Raw genomic sequence first — 25,825 nt, 5'->3', positions numbered from 1 at the left:
CCATGTTGTGGAAGGCTACATCTGTTGAATTTACACAAGTCAGGCATTAAAAGATAGAACAGGTGACAACTCTAGGAAGGTTTTGATCTCCTATAAATCAGGGACCAGTCAAACAGTTTTTCAGTCATGTTGTTGGCATTAGGCTGGCCAGGTGGGATATCTCCCATCCAGCTGTTCATTGCCACTCATAGGACCATGGGGGAGAGAAAAGGCATCATAACACCTCTTCTAGCGTGAACCTGCAAGTCATCAGCACTATGCTGTATGGTTTTACCATAGAGTTTTGCTGAAATTCTACAGCATAGCACATTGTTGTGATTATGTAATTTCTGGGTTCATGCCAGAAGTGATGTTGCAGCTTTGCCATAGCACCTGCTTTGTATGACCCCACCCCCTACAACTCTCGCTGTTGCCAGACCTCAGCTACAACCCTAGTTGGCATTCAACTCTGTAATAAAAGGAGAGCATGCTACCCATGGTGTTCCTGAAACACATAGTTGCAATTTTGTGTGAATAGGGCAATGCATGCATTTTTCAGGTTTGGTGCATATAGATTCAAACACTGAAGAAAAAAGATCATGCATATTGAACCTGTAATATACATCTGTTGTCCTGGTCACACTGGACTTATCAAGATGTTTATGGGAAGTGTGCTTTTCTCTTATGAGCAGGTGAATCACCAAAAACTTATTGACCAAAGAGAGCTTCAGTGTAGTGAGTAAAACTAGGATAAAAGTTAAAACTAGGATGAAACCAGACATTTAAACTAGGATAAAACTGGAGGATATAGAGTTAGAATTTGGCTTTTTCAGGTGAGAATATGGTCATTCCAAGATGGTTCAGTTTTAGGTGAACTGGTGCATTGCTGTAGATGAGTGGTTCTCAATCTTCCAAATGCCGCAACCCTTTAATACAGTTCCTTATGTTGTGGTGACCCCCAACCCTAATATTTATCCATTTTACAGATGGAGAACACTGATGCAGAGAGTCTTAGGCAACCCCTGTGAAAGGGTCGTTCGACCCCCAAAGGGGTCCCGACCCACAGGTTGAGAACCACTGCTGTAGATCTTCTGATCGCTACCATTCTAATACGATTAGTCCATAAACAATCATCCTGACCAGGAAAAGTCTTTCACATAGCATGTGTGCACCCAGGGGACCGTAATGTACAAAGGGCTTCAGCATATGCAGTTCCCATACTCCATCATTATAACTAACACTGCAGCATCATGTCATATAATTTGCATGGGTGTGATGAGTGTGGAGGTGGTCTGTGGCATACCTGCCTTTGACATTTCTCATGCTCACAGGACTCTACTATGGCACCTATCTAACCAGGCACGCTAGATGCCACCAGGACATCACCCGTGACTATTCAGGAGAAAGTGATATTTTCTGATCTCTTTCTTACTCTTGTACTCCTGAAGCATGCTGGTCACGTGAAAAGTAAAATGTATTGCTGAGTCAAGAAGCTTTTGTGAAAATGTGTTAACCTAACTATTGTTTGTTTTGGAATGAGTCAAAGAGCTGTGAGTGGATAATAAATGCTGGCATTAAATTATTTTTCTGTATTTTTCCTTTTTTGGCAGTATGTTGTGGTGACAGTCTGTTTGAAAGCTGGTTTGGAAACCACAGCATGGACAAAAGTAAGTATTAAGACACATTTTAAATCGTCCCTTTTCTGATTTTACCCTATAATTAAGCAAAGAAAATTATATTTTTGGAAATATGTTTTGTAATGTAGGTGTTCAGTGACAATTTTTTTCTAAGAAGGAATTTTTATCATTGGCATTTTATCATTGGCAGTGTCTACAGCCAGAAAGGTTGAGCAGCTGCAATGAGTTTATTTGCAGATAGCAATTTATTTTATATCTTTCTAATCCATCCTTTCCATCAGAAAAGTGTTTAGGTCTTTTTCTATTCCACGATCAGTGTGTTTGTAATATTAATTACCCAACCGAAAACATGACACGTGTAAACAGAAAATAGAAATCCTGTAAGCAGAAAAATTAGGAATAAATAAACACCAATAAAAACATGAATATAAGGCATTAAAACAGATCCTATTGAAAAAGTATGGACTTGGTGTTGAACCCAAAGATAGTGAGGGTATTACAAGGTGGAGTTCTCTGGGTGGGACTCCAAAGAACAGAGATCAGCAAAGGAAAGACACTTAGCACCTACTGAAGGTAGGACCAAAGAAGAGCCTCTGAAGATGGTCTTATTTGACCGACACGCTCTTACTTGAGAATGTCATCCCTGATCCCAGACCATTCAAAACTTTGTAAGTCAAAACAAACACTTTGAATTGATGTTTGAAAGCTCGCTCAACTGCAGTCTAGCCTAGCAGGACTCCTAATATACCTTCTCACTGTTTTCTCAGCACTTGAGAGAAGCCTACATCACAGAATGTTGTTACTGGTGAGGCCTCTTTCTGGGAAAACACAAAAGAGTTCTTGTTCAGGGAAGAAGGGTCAGTCTCCTAAACGTTTCTTGTCAAGGAACCACAAATCTGAAAAATATGTCCTGGTAATAAATCAGTAGTAACTGTGCATCCATGACTTTCAAAAAAATTGATCTGACTGGCATCTTGAATAAATGTAAACATACCTGCTAATTATGAATGAGGAAAATGAGCAAGGGATGAGAAAGCCTCTCACTTACCTTTCAGTTAGTTTTGGGGAAGGTGTCTTTGACATTTAAAGCTGTAAATGATATGATTCCAGTGCTGTTTCTACACCAAAGATTTCCCACATTATATTTATCCAACTGGTGCTTCCCCCCCCCCCCGCCCTGATTCCACATGATGTCACTCTCTTGGTGCATAGTCTGTTAACAGCCTGTTCTTTCCACAGAAAATCTGCTTTATTTTAAACCTGTAGAAAACCCAGTGTTTTCTGAGCAAGATACTATCAGCAGCAGCAGTTTCTCATGTCTGGAAGGGAAACAGAGTAATTGAAGGACTTCAGCGAAGTGCTAGTCAGTTACTCGTTAATTTCTTGCTGATAGCCAGGAGCTGGTCCCCCACAGAAATTAACATAACGGAAGAGAATTGACTGCCTTTTAGACAGTTGGGAGGGGATTGTTGAAGGCTGTTTTTCTGTAAAAGGTTGTAAAGGTATTGCATTATTCCTATTCAGCATTATTCATGCTTTTGGTTGTTGTTTTTTAAACAGAATCACACACATCTTTTAAGGAGAAGCGAAAGGAATTGTCAGAGGTGTTTGTAAATACAAGGAGACTTTTTTAAAAGTTTTTTAATTCTTTCTATGCAGTGTTACCCATGTTCCTTGAGACTTACTCAAGGTGGCTCACAAGGTAAAGGCAGTACAATAAAATAAAAACAATCATAAGAACAACATTCATAAAAGTGCCTTCTCAGTAGTAGTGATGAGTTTAAATAAAATAATTAAAAGTGGTTTTTCTTTTTTTAAAAGTTTGATCCACGCTTATGAAAAAAATGTGCATTCCAGTTTGCATTATTTATCTTGTCACGAATTGTGGGCCATCTTTCTGCTCAGAAATGCATTCAGAATGGTTCACACAAAGTATTTATAAATAAATCAGTAGAACTGAATTACCGTCATATAGACATCAACTATGAAAAAATATGGGAGAGTAGATAAACTACAGCACAAAACAAAAACTCCTGGTACTCATAATTAAATTAAATTTATTCTGAAGTAACATTTCATTTTTCATTATCTTAAATTCACTGACCTGACCCCCCTGAATCTGCCCATTCAAAAAGTGTATCTATGTCTATGTTCGTGGCTTAGATTTGGCTTGCCTTTAAATCTTATTAAATTCTATATAATATGATGCTTCTTTTCTATCTAATTGCCCCCCAGTGACTGAAGAGGCATCAGCTACTGACCTGCTTTCTGAACTGAGCACCCTCCCTCAGGCTCTAGTGAAACCCAGTAAATGTGTTTTTCAGAAAGAAAATAATTTGTTTCACTTAATTCATGGATGTCTTTTTTATGATGAAGGAGTCTTCTTAGTTTGTTGTCCAATCTTGCCAGCTCGGGCCGGCAAGACATATTGTTTCAGCTGTAGGCAACTTGCCCCATGTAGACCTCCTTCCAGAACTAGCAGATAGTTGGTGTTGCGTTAAGCTTCTTCTCCATCATCAGGTGGATTTGTTACATGTAGCTTAGTCTGAGGCGTGAGAAAGTCTCCTTGCAGAACAAGAGGATGTGATAGGGGGAAATGAAGGTCTGAATAAATAAATAAGGGGGAACACACGGCAGCTGTCACTCAACAGAGCAGAGAGGAGGTTTCTGATTGTTGGAAGTTTCAGCGAGGTTCGTGATGATCTCTTCAACCCCAGCATTGAGGAACATTTACGGTTATTGCATATTTTATTACTACATGCTCTGCATGAAATACTATCATAGATTTTCAAACTGAATTCTGAATCTTAATGGTGGTGAAAATTAGTTCTTTATCCCTATTTGGGATCTGATATATTAAGCACTAAGAAGTTCCGGCGGCAGTATGTCCTACTAGATTTGGTTTCCTTTGCATAAGAGTGCATTGGAGACTTATGACATTTTTGTAATATTTGGTTTATTTATAAACATACAAATAGAGGTGGAGACAAAGGCTTAGATGCCACCCACACGTTCCATAGACAGAAACAATTTCCATCCATGGAGTGTGACTTCTTTGCCTCCTCCACACTGCTGCAGTCCAAAATGCTTATCAAATGCAGTTCCTTTGTAAACAGGAGATTCCCCCCAGTTATTTCTGCTGGGATCTTCATCGGGGGGATTGTTGAAAATAGCATCCCTTCTTCCCATGTAAATGCAAACCGGGGAGGCAGTCCCTATAGAGCAGTGGTGGCGAACCTATGGCATGAGTGCCAGAGGTGGCACTCAGAGCCCTCTCTGTGGGCACGCGCAATCAGAGTTGCCCCCACCCCCTCACACACATCTAGGCAGACCTGGGCCACTGGGCTCGATTGTTAGCATTAAACCTAAGACCTGGTTTTGGGGGAGCAGCGTAGGTAACCCTGTTAAACGCTGTTAAACCCCACTGATTTTCATGTGAAGAACTAAAGCATGATCCTTTGCCTGGGAGTAAGCTCAGTTGCTGGCAATGGGGCTTGCTTCTGAGTAAACCCTCCTAGGATCGTGATTCACCCGTTGAAAGAGTTGCACGGTTGCTTCAGAGCAAAGCCACCGACTACCACCAAGCTTACTCCCGAGTAACGCATGCCTTGGAGCCAACCGTTTTTTCTAAACTAAAACCTCAGTATTCAGGTTAAATTGCCGTGTTGGCACTTTGCAATAAATTAGTGGGTTTTGGGTTGCAATTTGGGCACTCGGTCTCTAAAAGGTTCACCATCACTGCTATGGAGCACCAGTTCTCCAACCTTACATCTCATTCCTAGAAAGTGAGACTCTTCACCCAGGGCTATAATTGTGAAATGATAGCCTCCATATAAGCCAGCAAAGAGATTTTAGGGTATTCAGCAACATTATTTCTCATGGTTATGGATTTTCCAGGCTGTGTGGCCGTGGTCTGGTAGATCTTGTTCCTAACGTTTTGCTTGCATCTGTGGCTGGCATCTTCAGAGGTGTATCACAGTGTGTAACAGACTTCTCTCTGTGATACATCTCTGAAGATGCCAGCCACAGATGCAAGTGAAATGTTAGGAACAAGATCTACCAAACCACAGCCACACAGCCCGGAAAACCCAGAACAACCAGTTGAATCTGACTGTGAAATCTTTCAATAATACATTATTTCTCAAAGTTGAGTCTACAGAATTGTGCATCTTATGTACCAGATAACAGCAATTTTTCTCTTTTTAGTATGATGGCAAGATTTAAAAAATGAGATAGCTTCACCAGAAGTCCTTGATCTATTTGGATTTGCTGATGCTTTCAGATTTCTACCTCTGATTTAGCTCTTAAACATATAAACAAATTAGAGGTTGCACAGAGCTCAGAAATTGATATTCAGAGATCATATAAACATGCCCGTGAAGTTGAAAGATTTCGGTACATCAAGGAAATGACTACAGAATAGTACTCCTATCTCAAGTTAATTAATTCTGAATAAGTACCAGAAAGGAGCATCATAATCTTCGTAGACACAATTCTAAACAGGTCTACAGAAAAGTAAGTTCTCTTTTATTCAGTGAGGCTTTTTGGGATTACAACCAGTGGTGGTATTCAGCTGGTTTGCACCACTTTGGCAGAACCGGTTGTTAAAATGGTGCTTGTGAACAACCAGTTGTTAAATTATTTGAATCCCACCACTGATTACAACCATAATCAGCATCATAGAATACAATTGCCATCTTGCATTTTGAGCTGATTCATACAAGCGTGGGCATGTCCCATGCCTTTAGAGCAACAATATGTTGCAGGACAATATGGAGGCAGGCAATCCTTAATATCTTCCTTAGGGTAGTCTTTAGAGGGGTTTTTTGGCAGCACAGTGGTGGTTATTGTTACTGGTATTGGGCTTGCATTGAGTGTTGCTTAGGGGACTATGTCAGTACTGGTTTGGATTCACCGCAGTTATTATATGTGAGGATCAATTTCCTGAGTTCACCAACCCTAGCATTAAAACCTTTTTTTTAAAAAAAAAACACCCATCCATGCTACTCTGCTTAGGTCTTTCTAGTGTGCTTAAGGATTCTTAAGGCTGTTTATTATTATTATGATTGTAGATTTCACAGCTGCCAGATCTGTAGCTGGTTGTTGGCCTAACATTACAATTTGAGCCTCACCCAGAGGCCTAAGAAGTTGTAATGTATCAGTGTAGTATTCGTGCGGATCCCAGCAGAGCTGCCTTCTGAATTGGACAGATGTTACTTTTGTCGATTCGAAGATGTTTCAAGTGCTGCCCCAGTGTTTTCGGGATGGCGCCCAGCATGCCAATTACCACTGGGATGATGATGATGATGATGATGATGATGATGATGATGATGATGATTGGTTGATTTCACAGCTGCCAGTTCTTTAGCTGGTTGTTGGCCTTCATTACAATTTGAGCCTCATCCAGAGGCCTAGGAAGCTGTATGTATCAACATAATATTTGTGTGGATCCCATTATTATTATTATTAGTAGTAGTAGTAGTGGTGGTGGTGGTGGTGGTGGTGGTGGTGATGGTGATGGTAACAACAACAACAACAACTCGAATTTTAATTAAAGGCCAACAACCTGCTAAGGATCTGGCAGCTGTGAAATCTGCAACAATAATAATAGTATTACCCTATCTTTCTGCTACCAAGGTAAATAACAAATTAAAATTAAAATATACAAATTAAAGGCTCATTTTGGATGCTGTTAAAACCAATATACAAATACATCATTAAAACACGTTTAAAATAAGTACAAAAGATAAAAACAGCATTTAAAACATTGGGGAGGAAGGAGGATCACTGAGAGAATGTCAAGCGAAACAAGGAACGTCTTCGCCCGCTGGCAGAAAAATGGCAACATCGGGGTAACAACTAGCCATTTGGTATAGGCAGAATGGGAATGTGCTGTTTTATTGAACGATTTACTTTATTTGGAATGCTGTTAAACAAAGAAAGTGCTTATCAAGTAGGACTAATTATTTTGGCAGTATTCATTGCCCCTCAAAATGGAGTTTGGCATGTATAAATGGGCAGTCAGTAGAATAGCCAACTTCCAGGTGGGGCCTGGAGATCTCCCAGAATTGAAACTGATGTCCAGATGACAGAAGTCAGTTGTCCTCCCAACACCCCAATCTTCTCAGGATTCACCCCAAATCTAGAGGAAATTCCCAACACAGAGCTGGCAACTCTTACAGTCTATCATAGCAAGCAGGGCAGAAATTAAAAAGCCCAGCCCAACAAGATTCTACTTTCCACTGTCCGTGTGAGAAATGACACAAGTGGATGCTTTATTGGGTTGCCAACAGCTAGGTGGGGTCTGGAGACCTCCTGGAATTCCAAGCACTTTCCAGATGACTGAGATCCGTTCTCATGGAGAAAATAGCTGCTATCGGAGGGTGACCTCCAAAGCACTGTCCCAAACTCCACCTTGTCAGGGCTCCATAACCAAATTTCAAGGAATTTCCTAACCTGAAGTTTTCTCAATTGCCAGTGTTGGGTAGACTGTTCAAGATAGTTTTTTTTAAAGGTGGCTCTTTGTGCCAAGTGATAGAAGTTTTATCTTAACCTCTTCATCTTGTTTGTGAGGATTTGTTTTTAAAGCCCTCAAAAGACTTGTGGCAGAACATAGTGGAACCAACGGTTCCTTGTCCTTTGAACCAGCCTTTGTGGCAGAATTCTTTGGGTCCTGTGTGTAAATAAGTGGCGCGGGAGAAGGGGTGTCTGGTGAAGTCTTGGCTGAGAAACCAAAGTGCTGCCTCATAGAGAACAGATTTTAAAATGCTGAGTTTTCTGAGTGGTTTAATCAATCTTGCGGCTGGCTTTAAATCAAGGACTGAGTGAGCCTGGCAAAAGCCCCTGTGGGGAAAATTAAGAAGAAGGGTCTGAAGTAAAATAATACCTGAGAGGGGAGCAGAGAAAGAGGTTTCCTCTGCTGAGTCTTAATTGTGTTTTTTTCCCCTACAGTTCAGTCACTTGGCTGTGTGGGGAAGCATGCTGCTCTGGCTGGTGTTCTTCGGGGCCTACTCCGCCATCTGGCCCGTCATCCCTATTGCGCCAGACATGCTTGGACAGGTCAGTTCCTTTGTTTCACACTGTCAAAGAGCTGGGCAAGCAGACTTTCCAGAGCCAGCATTTTAGACCTGTTCATAGGAGCTGTCCATTTAAGTCCAATGATGGTGATGGTAGTGGTGGTTTTGAAGGAATGCCGTGAAGTTCGTTTGTTTTAAATGTCTTCCAAGTGTAAAGCTTGCACTGAAAAAAAAATTCAACTGAAGGACAAGGGTTTTATTGTAACCAAGGACAGTCTTATCTTTTCCTCCTCCTCACGAGAGGAAAGGTTCAATTTCGTGGCCACGAACTCCCCACCCAGGTTGCCATCCTGCGAATGATGGTTGGAGATCATCCGCTATTGAAGTCCCTCCCCTCCCCAAATACCACCCTTCTCATGCACCCTTCTCATGCCCTAAAACTTCTAGGTATTTCCCTACCCTTAGCTGGCAAACTAACTCCCCACACCCTGATCTTGTGTACCAGTTTTGTCAGCTGTAAATAAAAATTTGCTCCAGGGACCATTGTGGGACAAGCACAATCCAGATACCTTGCCGAAATCACAGAACCTAAGAGCAGTATGCATCCAGTTCTCTTTTCAAAAATTAATGTCATAAAGCCAGTGTTATGAGAAGTACTTTTAGATCTGGTTATTTTAATAATGTTATTTATAGTGGTCTGGTACTTTTAGCTCCTAACATTTCACCCACATCTATGACTGGCATCTTCAGAGGTGTGTCACGTCATGGTACCATGACATTCTTCTGAAGATGCCATCCGTAAATGTGGGTGAAACGTTAGGAGCTAAAACTGCCAGAGTACGGCCACCGAACCTGGAGATCCCACACCCACAACAATTTCTGGTCCAGAAAGCTTTCCAGCAAATTGTTATGTATATGTTTTATCTTCTTGTGATCAATTGTAATGACTTTTGGCTATATACAGTAAATACTGTCCTATATCTTCATAACCCAATGTGTCTGGGAAGAATACTAGAGCATTATTGGGGGGAAGGGAGTTATTACAGCTTAAAGAGTTTGCAGAAGCAAAGTTCCACATGCGTATCAGCCAGGCCTCGCAAACAATAGCCTATGCATGAAGGGAGGAAAAGTTTGCATCCAGAAAGTTGGTAACACTTGCATAAACTTATGTTTATAGATCTATGCACTTGTATTTCTTTCAGTTGTGGGCAGTATGCATTCAGGATTTGGCATTAGTAATGTGATATTTTCCAGTTGGTGCTTTTACGGAATAGCACTTGCAAACTAAATGTTTTCTAAAGCAGCACTGTATATTTTTCCTGATTACCCAGCTTTTTTCTAGTACTCTTTGACTTGTGGAAAGGAAAAGAAAATATACCTGTAAAATAAATTACTCGGTGACCATAACCAGGAGGGAGCTTCATATGTCACTCGCAGTTACTTGTACAATGTTAAGGGAGAGTTTGGATTTGTTCCTTCAACGTCTATTGAGTTCCAGGTGGTGAAATTCTCCCTTTCGGTGTCATTATTTCATCCCTTGGAGAATAGGGAAAAATAACGAGTCTGTCAAAACCACTCAGGAGTCCGATGGGAATCTGTAAAATAGGAGACTCCCGGGGAAAAATGAAAGTTTAATAAATGTAAGTGAAAATACTACAGGGAGCAAAGTCATAGTAAATGAAAATGTGTTGTTCTAGCAAGTTAGAAGCCACATTTACAAGTGTAAAGAAACACTCTATGAGTGACTGAATGACTTTTATGTTCTCACAACCAGTGGTTATTGCAATATATATTCACAGAAGCATAAACCAAGTTAATGAAACAAAAACATTTTGAAAAGATGAATGCTTCCGAAATTCTCCTCTTCCTGGTTTTTCCCTGGATGTTCAGTTTCCAAACTACCGGTACTTGTTCTAGTTTCCAGTCTATAACTGATTTAACTCCTCTCCCAAAGAATCCCATTCCAAATTCCTGTGGCATGGGCAAGTACAGTAGTTGCACTTGCGGAGAAGTGTTTTCCTCCCTTGTCCAGGATCTTTAACCAGGATGTGTGGTATATGAGATTTCCATTACAAAATGGAGCATGTACCCTAGGCGTTTCAGCATTTTCCTTTTTTGACTGACTGACTTTTAGACACTGATAACCAATGAGGTGAAAGGGTTCAAATGTTGGTCTAGGATCTGGTAGATCCATGTTCAGATCCCCATTTTGCTGTCTTTGGGCCAGTGACCCCCTTTTAGTCTCACCTGCCTCCAGGGCCAGAACGAGGGGGAATGTGCCCGGGGCACGCATGTGCCCTGCACCCCTGGTGCATTGTGCACCCCTCGTCCCCTTGGCGCTACGCCACTGCCTACCTCACACAGGTTGTTGTGAACATAAAATGGAGGGCAGGTGAACAATGTTAGTTGTTTGGGAAACCTATTGAGGAGAAAAGCAGTGTGCAAAGGAAGTAAATGAGTAAATCCTAGAATAGGGATAAAATTTCCCACAAAAAACCAGCAGAATACAGGGTGGGGGGCTGCGGTAATGTAGCTCATGTTAACATTCCAGTTTCGGTTGAGTTGTAGTCCACACTCCACCTTACATGTGAATGAGTGGGATCATCATATTGGGCCCTTCCATATTGACAAAAGTCAATATGGAAGGGCCCAATATGATGATAAAGGCATTGATGAAATTTCAGATTATGAATCAATAGATCTCTCTTGCACAGAATGGTTAATAATGTACTGCATCTCTGTTCTCTTTCACATTTTATAAGCGGTTATACAGTTTACTGCTTACCCTGTCAAACCTGGTTGTGGTCTAATAAATATTTTATTGTTTCATGATAGCAGATAATAGAAGCTATGGGAAATTGCGATGGACAGCTTTCTGGAGTAAGGAGAGTGACAGGTGACAGGACATGACCTACCAATAGGCTTATGACTGAAAGAGATTTTAAAAATTCCTGAGATAATTTCCCCTGGAATCTTCAGTATGCTTCACAGAGCCATTTGCATCAGCAACTCTAACTCATATTTCCGTAAATTAGGGTGAAATTTGACAGGAAGTATTGTGCAGAGCCACAAAACATGCTTGGAAGCCCAGACCAGTGAGCTTAAAAAGCTCCTGCTAATACTTTGAAACATATCGTTGACCTAGGGCCACCTAGGACCACAACTTAGAAGCTTAGATTTTTTACAAAATCAGGACAGATGGAAGTGTTTATGAGAATTTGTTTTATTTGAAGCTTCACTGAATACCCTGTTTCCCCGAATATAAGACATCCCCGAAAAATAAGGCACAGTAGAGGTTTTGCTGAAGTGCGAAATATAAGGCATCCCCCGAAAGTAAGACATAGCAAAGTTTTTGTTTGGAAGCATGCCCGACGAACAGAACACAGAAAAATAAGACATCCCCTGAAAATAAGACATAGCGCATCTTTGGGAGCAAAAATTAATATAAAGACTACTGTCTTATAATTCGGGGAAAAAAAAAAAAAAAAAAAAAAAAAAAAAAAAAAAAAAAACAATAAAAAAACACACACAAAAACAAAAAAAAAAAAAAAAGTTCTTTTTTTGCAGGTAATATTCTCCAATTTCTACTTTCAGATTAAAAACATCTATTTTAATTATGAATCATTTCAGGGTGGGCGGGGAGAGAGATCTTTCAGATATTTACTTTTTTTACTAACCTGTCCTATGCTGTTTTTTCCCCTCTGGCTACTGCTTTGACCCCCTTTTTTCTTTGGTTGCTGCTTATCTTCTTGAATCATTCACATGATTGATCATAGCCAATTAGGAAACTCATGGAAAATCAGATGATAGGTTGCTGCATATCCAATCAGATTCTGGCTATATGGTGACATCACTGGGAACAAATGTGGACAATTGATAGTGCTTCCTGGATGAGGGATCCCCATCATTCAAAGACATAATTAGCAGGATGATGTCACAATGTTACATAGCTAGTCAATTTGCCTGTGTGGGCATGTCAACGAGAGCTTGTAAAATCTGTTAATAATCGGAACAAGTCAGATAAAGTAAACATTTTATTGTAAACAATTTGTTGTTGAATAAACACATATTTCTCCAGGGATATAAAAAAATGAGTAACTTGAGCTCAGCCTTCGTTTTATTGCATCTACAGATGAAAAGAAATTCTGCATCACAGACTTTTGGCATCTGCCTTACACAGGAATACTTTCTTCAAAATGTTTTTGTACTTAAACCTTGTTATTTTATGCTCACTGGACTTGAAAGATGAAATTATTGCCTCACTGCAGCTGACATTACTGGAGATTAATTTTATGCAAACAATAATACTTATACTGTATGTGATTGAGCATGGTCATTAACATGTCCCAGTACTTGTAGCCCTGTGTTCCTAGATCAAATCAATTATCCAACACGTTAAAGGTCCATTCATCATCTAAGCAAGAATAAAGAGATCTGGGAGAAAGGGAGTCAATCCAAACATACACAGGGCTTCTAGCATTCAAATTATTTTTAGCACCTCTTTGTCATAGAATTGTCAACGTTTGGCTCCCAGGACTATAAATTGTAAATAAATCCAAAGGGAGGATTAAAATATAAATCTCCCACCTTCCTTCTGTGAAAAATAGTCCATAACAATTCAGTGGATGAGGCAGACTGTATAAAATCTCAGTCTAGTAAAAAAAAAAGTCTACTGCCAGTATGTACTAGTATGAGACCCAGGATAGTATAGTGGTTAACAGTGCAATTCAGAGCAAAGTTACTTCAGTCTAAGCCCATTGACTTCAATGGCCTAAGATGGGAGTAACTCTGTTCGGGATTGCACTGTAAGAATTGCTGACTCTAGGGCCCTTTCCACATGGGCAAAATACAGTGGAACAGGGATGGCAAAAACGGCATCCCTGGGCTGCTGTTCGCACAGGAGGTGCTGCTGCATCGCAACAGCACCATCCTGGCCACCCAGGAGCGGCGTGAAGGCACCACTTTAAACCTTGCTTGTTGAGCAAGGTTGTTGCAAAGCGGTGTCTTCCCGTCTGTGGGTGTGAACCGCACCGCTGGGAAGATGCTGCTTTCCCCATCGCCTCCACTGACCTTCATGTCCAGTGTCGCTCTGGAGGGCTGCACAGACCCACCCACACTGCCCTCCAACCCCTGGAGGTCAGAGGGCAGTGTGGGCGGGTCCCTGCAGCCCTCCAGAGCTGATACTGACTATGAAGGTCAGGTGAAGAGGCTGACCAAGAAGGAGGTGGCTCCACGATGGAGCCGCCTCTCCGGACACTTCATGGGGGAAGTCGCGGGCCATCTTCGCGACGCCTTGAGTCCCCCAAGCCTCCATTGGCATAAATTTTGCCAGTGGAGGCTCGTTTCTGCGCATGTGTGGAAAGGGCCTAGACTGGAGAACCAGGGTTGATTTCCCATGCCTCTACAAGAAGCCTGCTGGGTGACCTTGGGCTAGTCACAGTTTTCTCAGAACTTTCTCATCCCCCCACCTATCTCACAAGGTACATGGTGTGAGGAAGCTGCTTTGAGACTCTTTATGGACTCCTTATGGTCTCCATCCAGTACCACAAACACACCCAGCAGCTGCTCCACCTCTGGATCCAGATCCATGCTGAATAGGTTTAGAGCTCCCGGTTCACAAAACGTGCTGCTACCTGAAAACCACAGAGCAGGTTTAAAGGCGGATGCCAGCAATTCAAATTCAAAAGGCAGGGTGGAGACATTCAATCAAGGTGCCGCCCCCAAACAAACGCCAATCAGAATGCGGGACACCGGGGATGTTTGCACATGCGCAGATACGCTTGCAGTGTAAATACAAAAAACCTGGGCTCATGCAAAACTGGAGTATTTCCTCCCAGTCTTCACTCGATTCCTTCACAGAAACGGAAAGCCATGCGAAGGGAGAAACCAGGATAAAATAGATCTGGATTGTAAGACACCAATTGTAACCTGGTATAATTGTGCCATGCAGAAACGGCCCCAATTAACTTGACAGATGCATTTCAAGCAAAGCAGTCTTCATCAGAGGCAAACGGTGGGTCACTGCTTTTTCTCCTGCAGGAGTAGTTTCTTTTCTTGTTGAGAATAAAAAGGATTCTCTTGATATGAAAAGAAACCCGTCATCTCATAACAAAAAAAAGACCATCAGTGTGTTTCTGATGAAGAACATGTAGTGCTCAAAATGTATCAGACTAGTTAATTGGGAGAGCACCACTAAGTGAAACAACTTTGTTTAGGCACCTTTTGAGGTTTGCTTCATTGCTTGTTGCTTTGTTGTCAAGCAATATTCCTCTTTTATCATCCCCTCTTATTCCTGAACTACTGCAAGGTGAGCTACTTCATGGATGTTTTAATCTTTCCTTTGAAGCATCTGCCATAAGGCATAGCTGTATACTGAATATTACTTCTGATGGACCATTAATATGTTCTGGTTTGGTAATTCCCACTTCCCTTTCTCAGTGTAAGCTTCTCATGTTTTGTCATGGATTAATTTATTTTGATCCTCTTCAACAGAAAACACACTGTGTTCTTTTTAATTCTTTTAGGGGCTTCCTTTAGGAAGAGACTTTTAACATTTTTCATGTACTCCGCTGCGCTGTATTTATTGGTTTTTTTTCGTGTGGCACGTTGTCTAAGAAAAGATTCCTTTGATTTAGATTGCCTTTTGATTGAAGCAGATCAGACAGAGTTCTCCTGCTAAGCCGATGGTTAGAGGTCCATATCTTTCCACCATTGTCTAGTTTATGACCAGTTACACAACCAGTGTTCAAGATTGGGCCCTTTTATTTATTAAGGAAGGTTTTAAAAATACAAGATGTGCCAGGAAAGCTGTGGAGAGACCACTGCAGGCAACAATAGGCCTCACATGAGCAATACTTCGAGTGATCTACTTGCATGACAACCTATGATTGTTCGTAAAGTTTAAATCAGAGATTTGGACTCATTTCAAATTACTGAGCATCAAACAAAACCTAAAAATGTGACAGAAAGCTAAAGAAAGACTCGGCCACAAGCCACTGCTTTGAGATGAAATTATTTTCCTCTAATATTGCCACAGTCTGCTGGAATTCTGACTTTGGTATCTTAAACCAATTACCTGCACTGCTTGAACCATATAGCTGAAAAACGCATGTCTGTGCCTGCCTTTACAAATGAAGGTCAAATACCTGATTTCCTCAGAAGGACTGAAGAAGATTGTGCCACACATAGCTGCACATTTATGATCATCAGCATAATAGCATGCGGTCCAGCCATTATACGTGCACAATTGTTGAAAAATTACTTTGCTATGTACACCTTAAGAGAAATCACAACAACTTCTTCCTTGCCGTAGCATCCAGATCTGATAGTCACAAGGCTGCGACTTAACAGTTTCCAAGTTTTTGTTTACTTATAAGATGCCACTTAGGCAGGAATACAGCATGATATGGCCTGATCTGATCAGATCTTGGAAGCTAATCAGGGTCAGAACTTGGAAGGGATGCCACCACGGAAGACTCTACAGAAGAAAGCAATGGCAAACCACCTCTGCTTCTCACTTGCCTTGAAAGCCCCTTTCTGGACTGATAAGTTGACTGTGTCTTAATGTCACTTTACACATATTTATGTGCTGTTTACTAAACTGTTGATATTTAGAAGAAGAAGAAGAAGAAGAAGAAGAAGAGGAGGAGGAGGAGGAGGAGGAGGAGGAGGAGGAGTTTGGATTTATATCCCCCCTTATCTCTCCTGCAGGAGGCTCAAAGGGGCTTACAATCTCCTTACCCTTCCCCCCTCACAACAAACACCCTGTGAGGTAGGGTGGGGCTGAGAGAGCTCCGAGAAGCTGTGACTAGCCCAAGGTCACCCAGCTGGCATGTGTTGGAGTGCACAATCTAATCTGGTTCACCAGATAAGCCTCCGCAGCTCAAGCAGCAGAGTGGGGAATCAAACCCGGTTCCGCCAGATTAGATACACGAGCTCTTAACCTCCTGCGCCACTGCTTGCTGCATGTGTTGTAAAGTGCTTCTGAAGGATTTTTTAAATGATTTTCAGTGTAGGTTTTCTTCTTCTTGGATGGTGGTTTTGTGGGGATTTTGCAAGTGCCTGTCACAACTCAGTCATAAAAGGGTTAACTGTCTGTATGTAAACAAGTTGCTGAAGTCGCTGCTTATGACCTGACCTACTGATTAGCTATTGGTCAGTCAGATAGCCATTCCTTCATATGAGTGGGCACGTACATCTGAAGTTATAACGTTAACTGTTTCTTTGTTCGAGCAGACACGACATCAGACACGACTTTATGTGAGACAGCAGATAGGTACCAAGATGTAACCAAACGTACAGTAATGTAGATGTGTAACAGGAAGGAAAGGATTTCTTATTTTGTCTCCAAGTAACCCTCCCTTTATAGCCAGTAAACTCATATATAAAAAGCAACTGAGAATCTGTCTCTTCTGTCTACTTTGCTATACACACACACATACACACAAACACACACCCCCCCCAACAGGTTTCTGTTATTGCCCCTTTGGTTTCTCATATTTCAGCAGCATTTGGCACTGACTGGGAAATCGGCTGGCCCAACTGTTGCTTGTCTGTATATGAACTCTCGCATATTATACCGCAGTGTGGACGTTTCAGCTCATGGAAAAGCTTCATTCAGATATTAAGTCAGAAATCAGATTTCTGTCTGCAGACGTAGGCTTTTGGTGCTGATCTTGTTTTGCTTTCATCGTTAATGGTCTCTGGCCTGTTTGATGTGGCTTTAGAACTTTTCTGGACTGCACTCAGAGCAGACAAATCAGCACGGCATAATGACATATGCATGCTTTTTCAAAGCTGTATTGAAGGGATTTCAGAGGTTCTCAGGCAGTGAGCAAGACTTTCCCCAAGGAGACAGAAGCTTTTCTTGGGAGGGGGAGGGTGTAAAAGCTTTCGCTTGGCCTCTCCCAGGTCAGTTTTTGTGTGTATGCTTTCATTCGACTGTGGTGCTAAGTGCTGACCAGTAATCCACACCTGTTCTTTACAAATGCACTGTGGAAGACTGTAGGCAGCTGGTGAGCACTCAACCTTCCCTGCCTTCATATGGTCTACGTTCCCTGCCTGCCATTTTCCTTGGACTGAAGTGAGAGGTGCTGATTCTAGGAAAAGGTGAAGAGGGAAAGAGCTGAAGGCACCTTAGTAGCCTTATATTATTTGTCCCTTGCCAAGTACCGTAGCTCCAACAGATTCCATTTTGGAATGAGCAGTCGTTCTCAGCAATGGACGAGGCAGAAGCACATGTACAGTTGGTATTTCCTTAACTGGTGGCAGATTCACATAGGACACTCCTTTGCTGTTGCTTAATTTTTTTAATACTGGGGTCACGAAGAAGGCACAGCATTTTGAAGGTTTGCTTAGGCCAACTTTATCACTTCCCCTTGATGGGTTATACTCTGCACTGCCCCTAAGATCAGGGGCAGTCTTCTTGATTATGGGATCCTGCACAAACGTCCAGGATGGAGCCTCAGAATCACCTAGGGCCCAATGGAGTGATTTCAACCGCTCTTCTTTTCCTTCTCCTTTTTCAGGGAGCCGGCTGCAGGAAGTGAGGGCCCCCCAGTTGTGAGGCTTAGGGCAGCTAACAGAAACCTGGCGCGCGCGCGCGCGCGCGCGTGTGTGTGTGTAGCAAAGTAGAACAGAAGAGACAGATTCTCAGTTGCTTTTTATATATGAGTTTACTAGCTATAAAGGGAGGGTTGTGCGGAGATACAATAAGAAATCCTTTCTTTCCTGTTACATATCTACATTACTGTACGTTTGGTTACATGCTGGTACCTATCTGTGGTCTTGTGCTCGTGGTGGTGGTGGTGTCATTTCTGCTCAAACAGAAACAGTTAACGTTAAAACTTCAGATGTACGTGCTCACTAATATGAAGGAATGGCTATCTGACTGACCAATAGCTAATCAATAGATCAAGTCAAAAACAGTGACTTCAGCAACTTGTTTACATACAAACAGTTAACAGTGGTGGATGTGGAGAAGGCACTAGTTGGCCAGTTGGGTAAACTCACAAATGTACGTGCGGGTTTTTCTACCAGGGCCAAATAGTTCCCCCTGGGTCAGGAAAATTGCATGGAGGGGAGGTCCTTTCTCCAAGTGTGAGGTCCTTTCTCCAAGTGTGCTGGACAACGTAGCATAGAACTCTGGGTGGGAACCCAGACCTAAACTGTGCACTCCATAATGTGTACAGAGACCCTTTAACTTCCTGTCTCCTCTCCACGTGATCCTGTTGCAGGCCAATGCTTCACACACATTTGGAATCTGCTGGGAGATCTGTTGTCTCCATTTCACATAGATCTGATAATAAAGAAATAAGGCTGACTGCGGGTTTCAGAGGCTTACCATATTTAGGCAGGGGCAAGAGTGAAACTCAGCAAAGGGCGGGCAGGCAGATACAAGGGTAGCAAGTGATGAATGTGAGCAGCTGCTGTTATCAAGTGCTTTGGTCAGTTCATTTGGTGATGAACACTTAAGCCAAAGGCTTCATGGAAGAGCTACCATTTGTAGAGTGCTGAGCAGAAACAGAAAATTTAACCCTTCTAAAACCAGTCCATCTTTCAGCAAAATACTGCAGCGTCATTCAGTTATCAAACGTATTTGTTGCAGATGACAGTGAGCCCCCACCCCACCCTGAGAAGGCCCAGGACAAAAGAAAAATAAAAACTAAGCAATTTATCTCTGGGATTGGTCCAACAAAGTATCCAGATACAAGGAATTAACCTCCATGATGTCATTAAAAATACACAAGTTTAATTGGCATGTGCTATTCTTTGTTAAATTTCTTTTTTTTTAAAGTTGTCTCCGGCTGCCAGCATTTGATGTGGTTCAGATTCTAAGTAGAGTGTTTGATTTGTTACAGTTTTCTGGAAAACAGTGGTGTTAACCAAAGCCCTGCTTGGGAATTAAAAGCCTCTGATCTAATGTAGTAGAGCATGCTCAACTTCACCCTCTCAAGAGGCTGGGGGGAGGGGTTGTGCATGGAGAGCAATTCTTGCAGGGGAAGAAAGGTGTTGCTGGGGGCGTTCCTGTTGATGATGAGCTCAGACGGTACAATGCTGTCATTTGCCTGCACAATCTCTTGTTCTGTGAACAACTGCATTCTTTCCCTTCTTCTGACCCCCCCCCCCCCCAGTGAATACATACAGGCTTTGTTCCAAAGATTGCAACCAAAGGTATACAGCATTATAATACACGGGGGGGGGGGGGGGTCTGTTGATTTCATTCCATAAACTTCAGAGGAATGCTTGTGCACTCTTGCCTTTGACATCACATGCAGGAAATTCTTCATTGGCCTGTTCAGTGCAATAAACAGACCTCCTGTGTGCAGCCATCTCCTGGAGAAATCCCCATGGTAACATGTAAAGCTAAGAACCCTGTGATGCTGGATGTAGGATTTCAAATTCTTTCAAGAAAAGAAAAGATAGAGACTGTGAACAGTGCAGTTTTTAGCAGAATTGCATATTTCTAAGACGGTTGAAGTCAGTGTGCTTAGAAGAGTGTTACGGTGTTTAGGGTTGCAGCACATATATCGCTCCAGGGTTCTGTCTGTTTTCGAACTTGCTGCTGAGCAAACATACCTTGTAACATGCTAAACAAAGATATTTGATAACTAATCAAGCAGCTGGAGAAAGGTAAAATATTAAAATGAGACGGTCTGATTAGACTGAACAGGTAAATTCCAGTTAAACCTCTGGGGATTTAAGAAGATCCATTATGAAGATCCGAGATGTTTCATAAAATCTGTCTTAAGCAGAGCTGTATTGACACACTTTACTTGACTCAAAAGGGCTGTGAAGTACACTGGCAGTGTGATGAGCTGAACAGATGAATAAGGTTTGGCAGTGCAGCCAAAAACAAAGTGCAGTCACAAACAGAGTTCAAGGGGAAAAACTTCCTAGTACTGGACAGCACTCTGACTGGGTAAACTGACCTGTATACTCTGATTGGTAGAGAAACCAGTTGATTAACATAGGGAGGAAGTATCTCTCTGAGAGGGAAAAGATTGGACACTTTTAGATTTAGATTCCTTGTGTTAATATCAAGGCCCTTAGCTGTGTGTGAAAATATACCCTGAGAGGATTTCAGTCAGAAAGTGAATCTGATCTGAAATATGATGTGTGTCAGTGTATGTTGAAAGTAGAAATACACAGACAAAAGAAAATGTGTTTATTGGTTAAGATCGAGGTGGAATAGTAGAGAGCCTTTCCACTATGACCATAAACAAAGAGTATGGGGAATATATCTAGCCTGGATTATTGTAATTCGCTCTATGCTGGCCTGCCTTTGGTTGTGATCCGGAAGCTTAAGCTCATACACCATGAACAGCCAGACTCCTTTTGGGAGTGTCCAGCCCGGACCAGATTACGCTGGTCCTGTATCATCTTCACTGACTGCTGACTGAGTTCTGGATCATGTTCAAAGAGTTGGTTTTGACCTTCAAGGCCATGAGCTTTTCCATCTGGCCAGCTGAGGTGAGGCTGTGTTCTATCTATTGCCTTGGCCTCTCATGGGTGCAACTGACAGGGGTGCATTGTTGCCATCTTTTAATATACAACTTATCCCTGAAATCAGGCTCCATCCCTGAAGACTGGAAGATGGCCAATGTCACACCAATCTTTAAGAAAGGATCTAGGGGGGACCCGGGAAATTACAGGCCAGTCAGTTTGACATCTGTTCCTGGTAAATTAGTAGAATCTATCATTAAAGATAAAATTATAAAACATGTAGAAAAGCAAGACCTGCTGAGAAAGAGTCAGCATGGCTTTTGCAGAGGCAATCCTGTCTTACAAACTTACTAGAGTTCTTTGAGGGTGTAAACAGGCATGTGGACAGGGGTGAACCGGTGGACATTGTCTACTTGGATTTCCAAAAGGCTTTTGACAAAGTTCCTCACCAGAGACTGTTGAGAAAACTCAGCAATGAAGGAATAAGAGGGGAAGTCCTCCTATGGATTAAAAACTGGTTGAGAAACAGGAAACAAAGAGTGGGTGTAAATGGGAAGTTCTCACAATGGAGAGATGTAGGGAGTGGTGTCCCCCAAGGATCTGTTTTGGGACCAGTGCTCTTTAACCTATTCATAAATGACCTGGAAGTAGGGGTGGGTAGCGTGGTGGCCAAGTTTGCAGATGATACCAAATTATGTAGGGTGGTGAGAACCACAAAGGATTGCGAAGAGCTCCAAGCGGACCTTGATAAATTAGGTGAGTGGGCTCAGAAATGGCAAATGCAGTTCAATGTAGCTAAATGTAAAGTGATGCACATAGGGGCAAAAATCCAAACTTCACATACACGCTACAGGGGTCAGTGCTATCAGTCACAGACCAGGAAAGGGATTTAGGCGTCTTAGTTGATAATTCCATGGGAATGTCAACTCAATGCATGGCAGCTGCGAAAAAGGCAAACTCTATGCTGGGGATAATTAGAAAAGGAATTGAGAATAAAACTGCAAAGATTGTCATGCCCTTATATAAAGCAGTGGTGCGACCGCACTTGGAGTACTGTGTCCAGTTCTGGTCGCCGCATCTCAAAAAGGATATTGAAGAGATAGAAAAAGTGCAGAGAAGGGCAACAAGGATGATTGAGGGACTGGAGCACCTTCCCTATGAGGAGAGGCTGCAGCGTTTGGGACTCTTTAGTTTGGAGAGGATGCGGCTGAGGGGGGATATGATTGAAGTCTACAAAATTATGCATGGGGTAGAAAATGTTGACAGAGAGACATTTTTTTCTCTTTCTCACAATACTAGAACCAGGGGACATTCATTGAAAATGCTGGGGGGAAGAATTAGGATTAATAAAAGGAAACACTTCTTCATGCAACGTGTGATTGGTGTTTGGAATATGCTGCCACAGGAAGGTGGTGATGGCCACTAACCTGGATAGCTTTAAAAGGGGCTTGGGCAGATTGATGGAGGAGAAGTCGATTTATGGTTACCAATCTTGATCCTCTTTGATCTGAGATTGCAAATGCCTTAACAGACCAGGTGATCGGGAGCAACAGCCGCAGAAGGCCATTGCTTTCCCATCCTACATGTGAGCTCCCAAAGCCACTGCGAGTAGCAGAGAGCTGGACTAGATGGACTTTGGTCTGATCCAGCTGGCTTGTTCTTATGTTCTTATGTTCTTATTACTGTTTTAATCTGTTGCTGAGTCACTAAATTGTTTATTTGATGTTATGACTTTAGTTATATGTTGGTTGTAAGCCGCCCTGAGCCCTTTGGGGGAGGGCGGGCTATAAATGTGAAATAAAAAATAAATAATATATCTTCTGGGAGATAGAAGAGGGGAATTATACACAAAGGAAGATCCCCTATGTAGTATATTAGTTACCTGAAGTTACCTCATGAGGGAGATTTCTGTAGAGATTTCTGTAGAATGGGTGTCTGAGAGAAAGGGTACTAGCCTGTTAGAATCCAGAGTCTTTTTCAATCCATAAATCAGTAACATCTAAGAGTAGCTCAAGACAACACAGCACCTTCATATGAAATATAACATTTAAGAAAGGCTACTTTGTCCCAAGGGATCCAAAAAAAAAGAAAAACCAGGAATATCTGCCTTATAGCAATAAAATAGTGTAGAGTGGCATTGGCGTTGCCATAGCAGTTTATTTATTTATTTATTTTGTAGGCTACCCTTCCCCTTCCAGCAGAACACGGTTTCAATAAAATGATACACAGCATCCGATGATCTACTCTTTCTATAGAATGTATGCCCAAATGGTGGTAAAATTTCATGATTTAAGACATATGAAAACCCCAACATCTGACACAGTTACAGACTGTTTTAGACTTTCTCCTTTAAGATGGCAAGAGTGGTTGCATGCACCAGAAAAGAAATGTAAAGGGGAACAAGGAGAAACAAGAGCCACAGAGGACATTGCTCAAGTTAAATTATGCTCATTAATTCAATTTGAGCCTGGAATGTGTGTAAATAAACCCTGGCAGCTGTAGCAGCTCTCATTTCTGCAGGGCTTTGGCAGGAATGCGGGGACCAGCGGACGCAAACACTTGGCTGCCGTTGAGAAATTGCAGGCAGACAGCTACGAAACTACAATTGCAGAGATAGTCGCTGCTGAAAAGACAGAAGGATGATTTTTTAAAGAATCTGTAAAAATAGTGGCAGAGTACCAGATAGGTAGGTAATGGAAGAGTTCAATCATCTGCTCAGACATCTGAAACCGTTACTCGCTCTAGTCAGCAGATTAATTAGCTGGTTGCAAATTTAAACTGTGGTTTTTCAGCTGACTGTTTAAACATTTAAACTGATTTGGGGGCATGCTAAGAGTGATTAATGATCAGGACATTTCTAGCAAATACCCTGTTTCTCTGAAAATAAGACTTCCCCTGAGAATAAGACATAGTAGGGGTTTTGCTGAAGTGCTAAATATAAAACATCCTCCGAAAGTAAGACGTAGCAAAGTTTTTGTTTGGAAGCATGCCCGTCGAGCAGAACACCAGAGCATGCAGCTGTGGAGCGGAAAAATAAGACATCCCCTGAAAATAAGACATAGCATCTTTGGGAGCAAAAATTAATATAAGACACTGTCTTATTTTGGGAGAAACACAGTACTGTCATTGAATGAGGCTGCAAGTAGGCATGATGATAGTCAGGTTCAGGTAGGGCTGATAGTGTTGACCCTGTGTTGCGTTTTCCTCATCTTCCTGCAAGGTGTAGTGATACCAAACAGACCTATTGTCTAATGGGAGTTGCCATGCCAATTGGCCATGCCAGCAGGGGGTGATGGGAATTGTAGTCCATGAGCATCTGAAGCACCGGAGTTGGACCCCCCTGATTGAAAACATAAAAACTATCTAAAATATCAAAATCTGATATCAAGAAACAATTAAAAATCTGAAACATTTAAGAAACCAGCAAGTAAAAGCAGCCCAGTGTAGTAGCAGATAAACGCAGAGATAAAAACCCAGAGATAAAACAGTGTAGTAGCCTGAGATAAACCATTGTGTTAGCAGATTAATGTGTAATCCTTCACACACACACACACATACACACACACACACACACACACTTTTTAAAAAAGCCATTGAATCCATCTGAAAATAACAAATGGGCAACAGAGTACAAAACAACCAGTGGCCCTTTGGAGATCTCCATTCTTCAAGAGTACTTCCATGCTGACACAGATAGTAGAGCTGAGGGGATTATGAAGACTCAGTCTGGCTCTGGCTTTCATCCAGCAAGTTTTCATCTGTTTAAGAACTCTCTTGGGTGCTATCTCTGGCCACATTCTTGCTCTCAACTCTTCAATTGTGTGTGGCTGGTCTTGTGCTTAATATTTTCCTCCTTGTAGAATGAACTGCCCTTTTTGTGGACTTTTGATCACTTTGTGGAGTTCCTTATTTCCTTGCTGGTTCCAACTCTCTGGGATGAGTAATCAATAGCGGGTGCTGGTTTTAGGCCGAGACGCTCTTGGATGTGCTAATGTTACAGTGTACATTCCCAAAACTCCGCTTTGTGAGAAGGGGAAAAAACCATCCACCCCATCTTTTCACACTTGGCAGCATAGAAGTACTAGTAAGTTGGAATATGAGAATGCAGAATTCCTTAAGGAACACAGACATCGTGGAGTCCATGCCATAGTATATTTTATTAGATCTTAATTTGGGCACAAGATTTTATCTGGCTGGACTTGTTGGATTTTTGGCTCCAATGACACTTCAGTATAACAACAAAAGCATTTTATTGGCTTTTAATTAAAATACAAAGTTGCATAATATATAGAGCCTAAAATATTTACAGTAGTCTAAAATATCAGGACATGGGTAGGCTAGATTGACCAAGTCTCATGGCAGGCAGCAAGAACTTTGCAACCAATTCTTTTGTGATTGGGTCTGATTTGCCAAAAGAAATAATACCCCAGCTTTGTCAGTTTGCCCATTCCTCTTAGAGAGGAGGGACATTTCAGTACCAGAATTCACTTTTGTGCCACCTGTAATTTAATCACTTTCAAACATCTAAAGATAAACAACAAACATCTCCACACAAATCTTGTGGGGTTCTTTCTGAAATTAGTGCTTAATTTAATGCAAGTTAAGCATTCAAGTTCACTCTTTAGTGAACACATGAAGCTGCCTTATACTGAACCAGACCCTTGGTTTATGAAGAAGAAGAAGAAGAAGAAGAAGAAGAAGAAGAAGAAGAAGAAGAAGAAGAAGAAGAAGAAGAAGAAGAAGAAGAAG

General features: G+C 41.7%; 1 protein-coding gene across 5 annotated transcripts in view; it reads left to right on the top strand.

Annotated features, from left to right (window-relative positions):
- ATP8A2 (ATPase phospholipid transporting 8A2) overlaps positions 1-25,825 on the top strand; it is a 432,694-nt gene that overhangs the window by 316,817 nt on the left and 90,052 nt on the right. For all 5 annotated transcript variants that reach the window (XM_048492830.1, XM_048492831.1, XM_048492829.1 and 2 more), the window contains 2 exons: positions 1,590-1,646; positions 8,568-8,675. In XM_048492830.1, coding sequence (XP_048348787.1) covers positions 1,590-1,646; positions 8,568-8,675 — 165 coding nt within the window. The remainder of the gene's footprint in view (positions 1-1,589; positions 1,647-8,567; positions 8,676-25,825) is intronic.

This window comes from Sphaerodactylus townsendi, linkage group LG04 (genome assembly GCF_021028975.2).
Source record: "Sphaerodactylus townsendi isolate TG3544 linkage group LG04, MPM_Stown_v2.3, whole genome shotgun sequence".
In the NCBI taxonomy this organism is placed as follows: Eukaryota; Metazoa; Chordata; class Lepidosauria; order Squamata; family Sphaerodactylidae; genus Sphaerodactylus; species Sphaerodactylus townsendi.
This window is presented reverse-complemented; position numbering and strand designations above follow the sequence as displayed.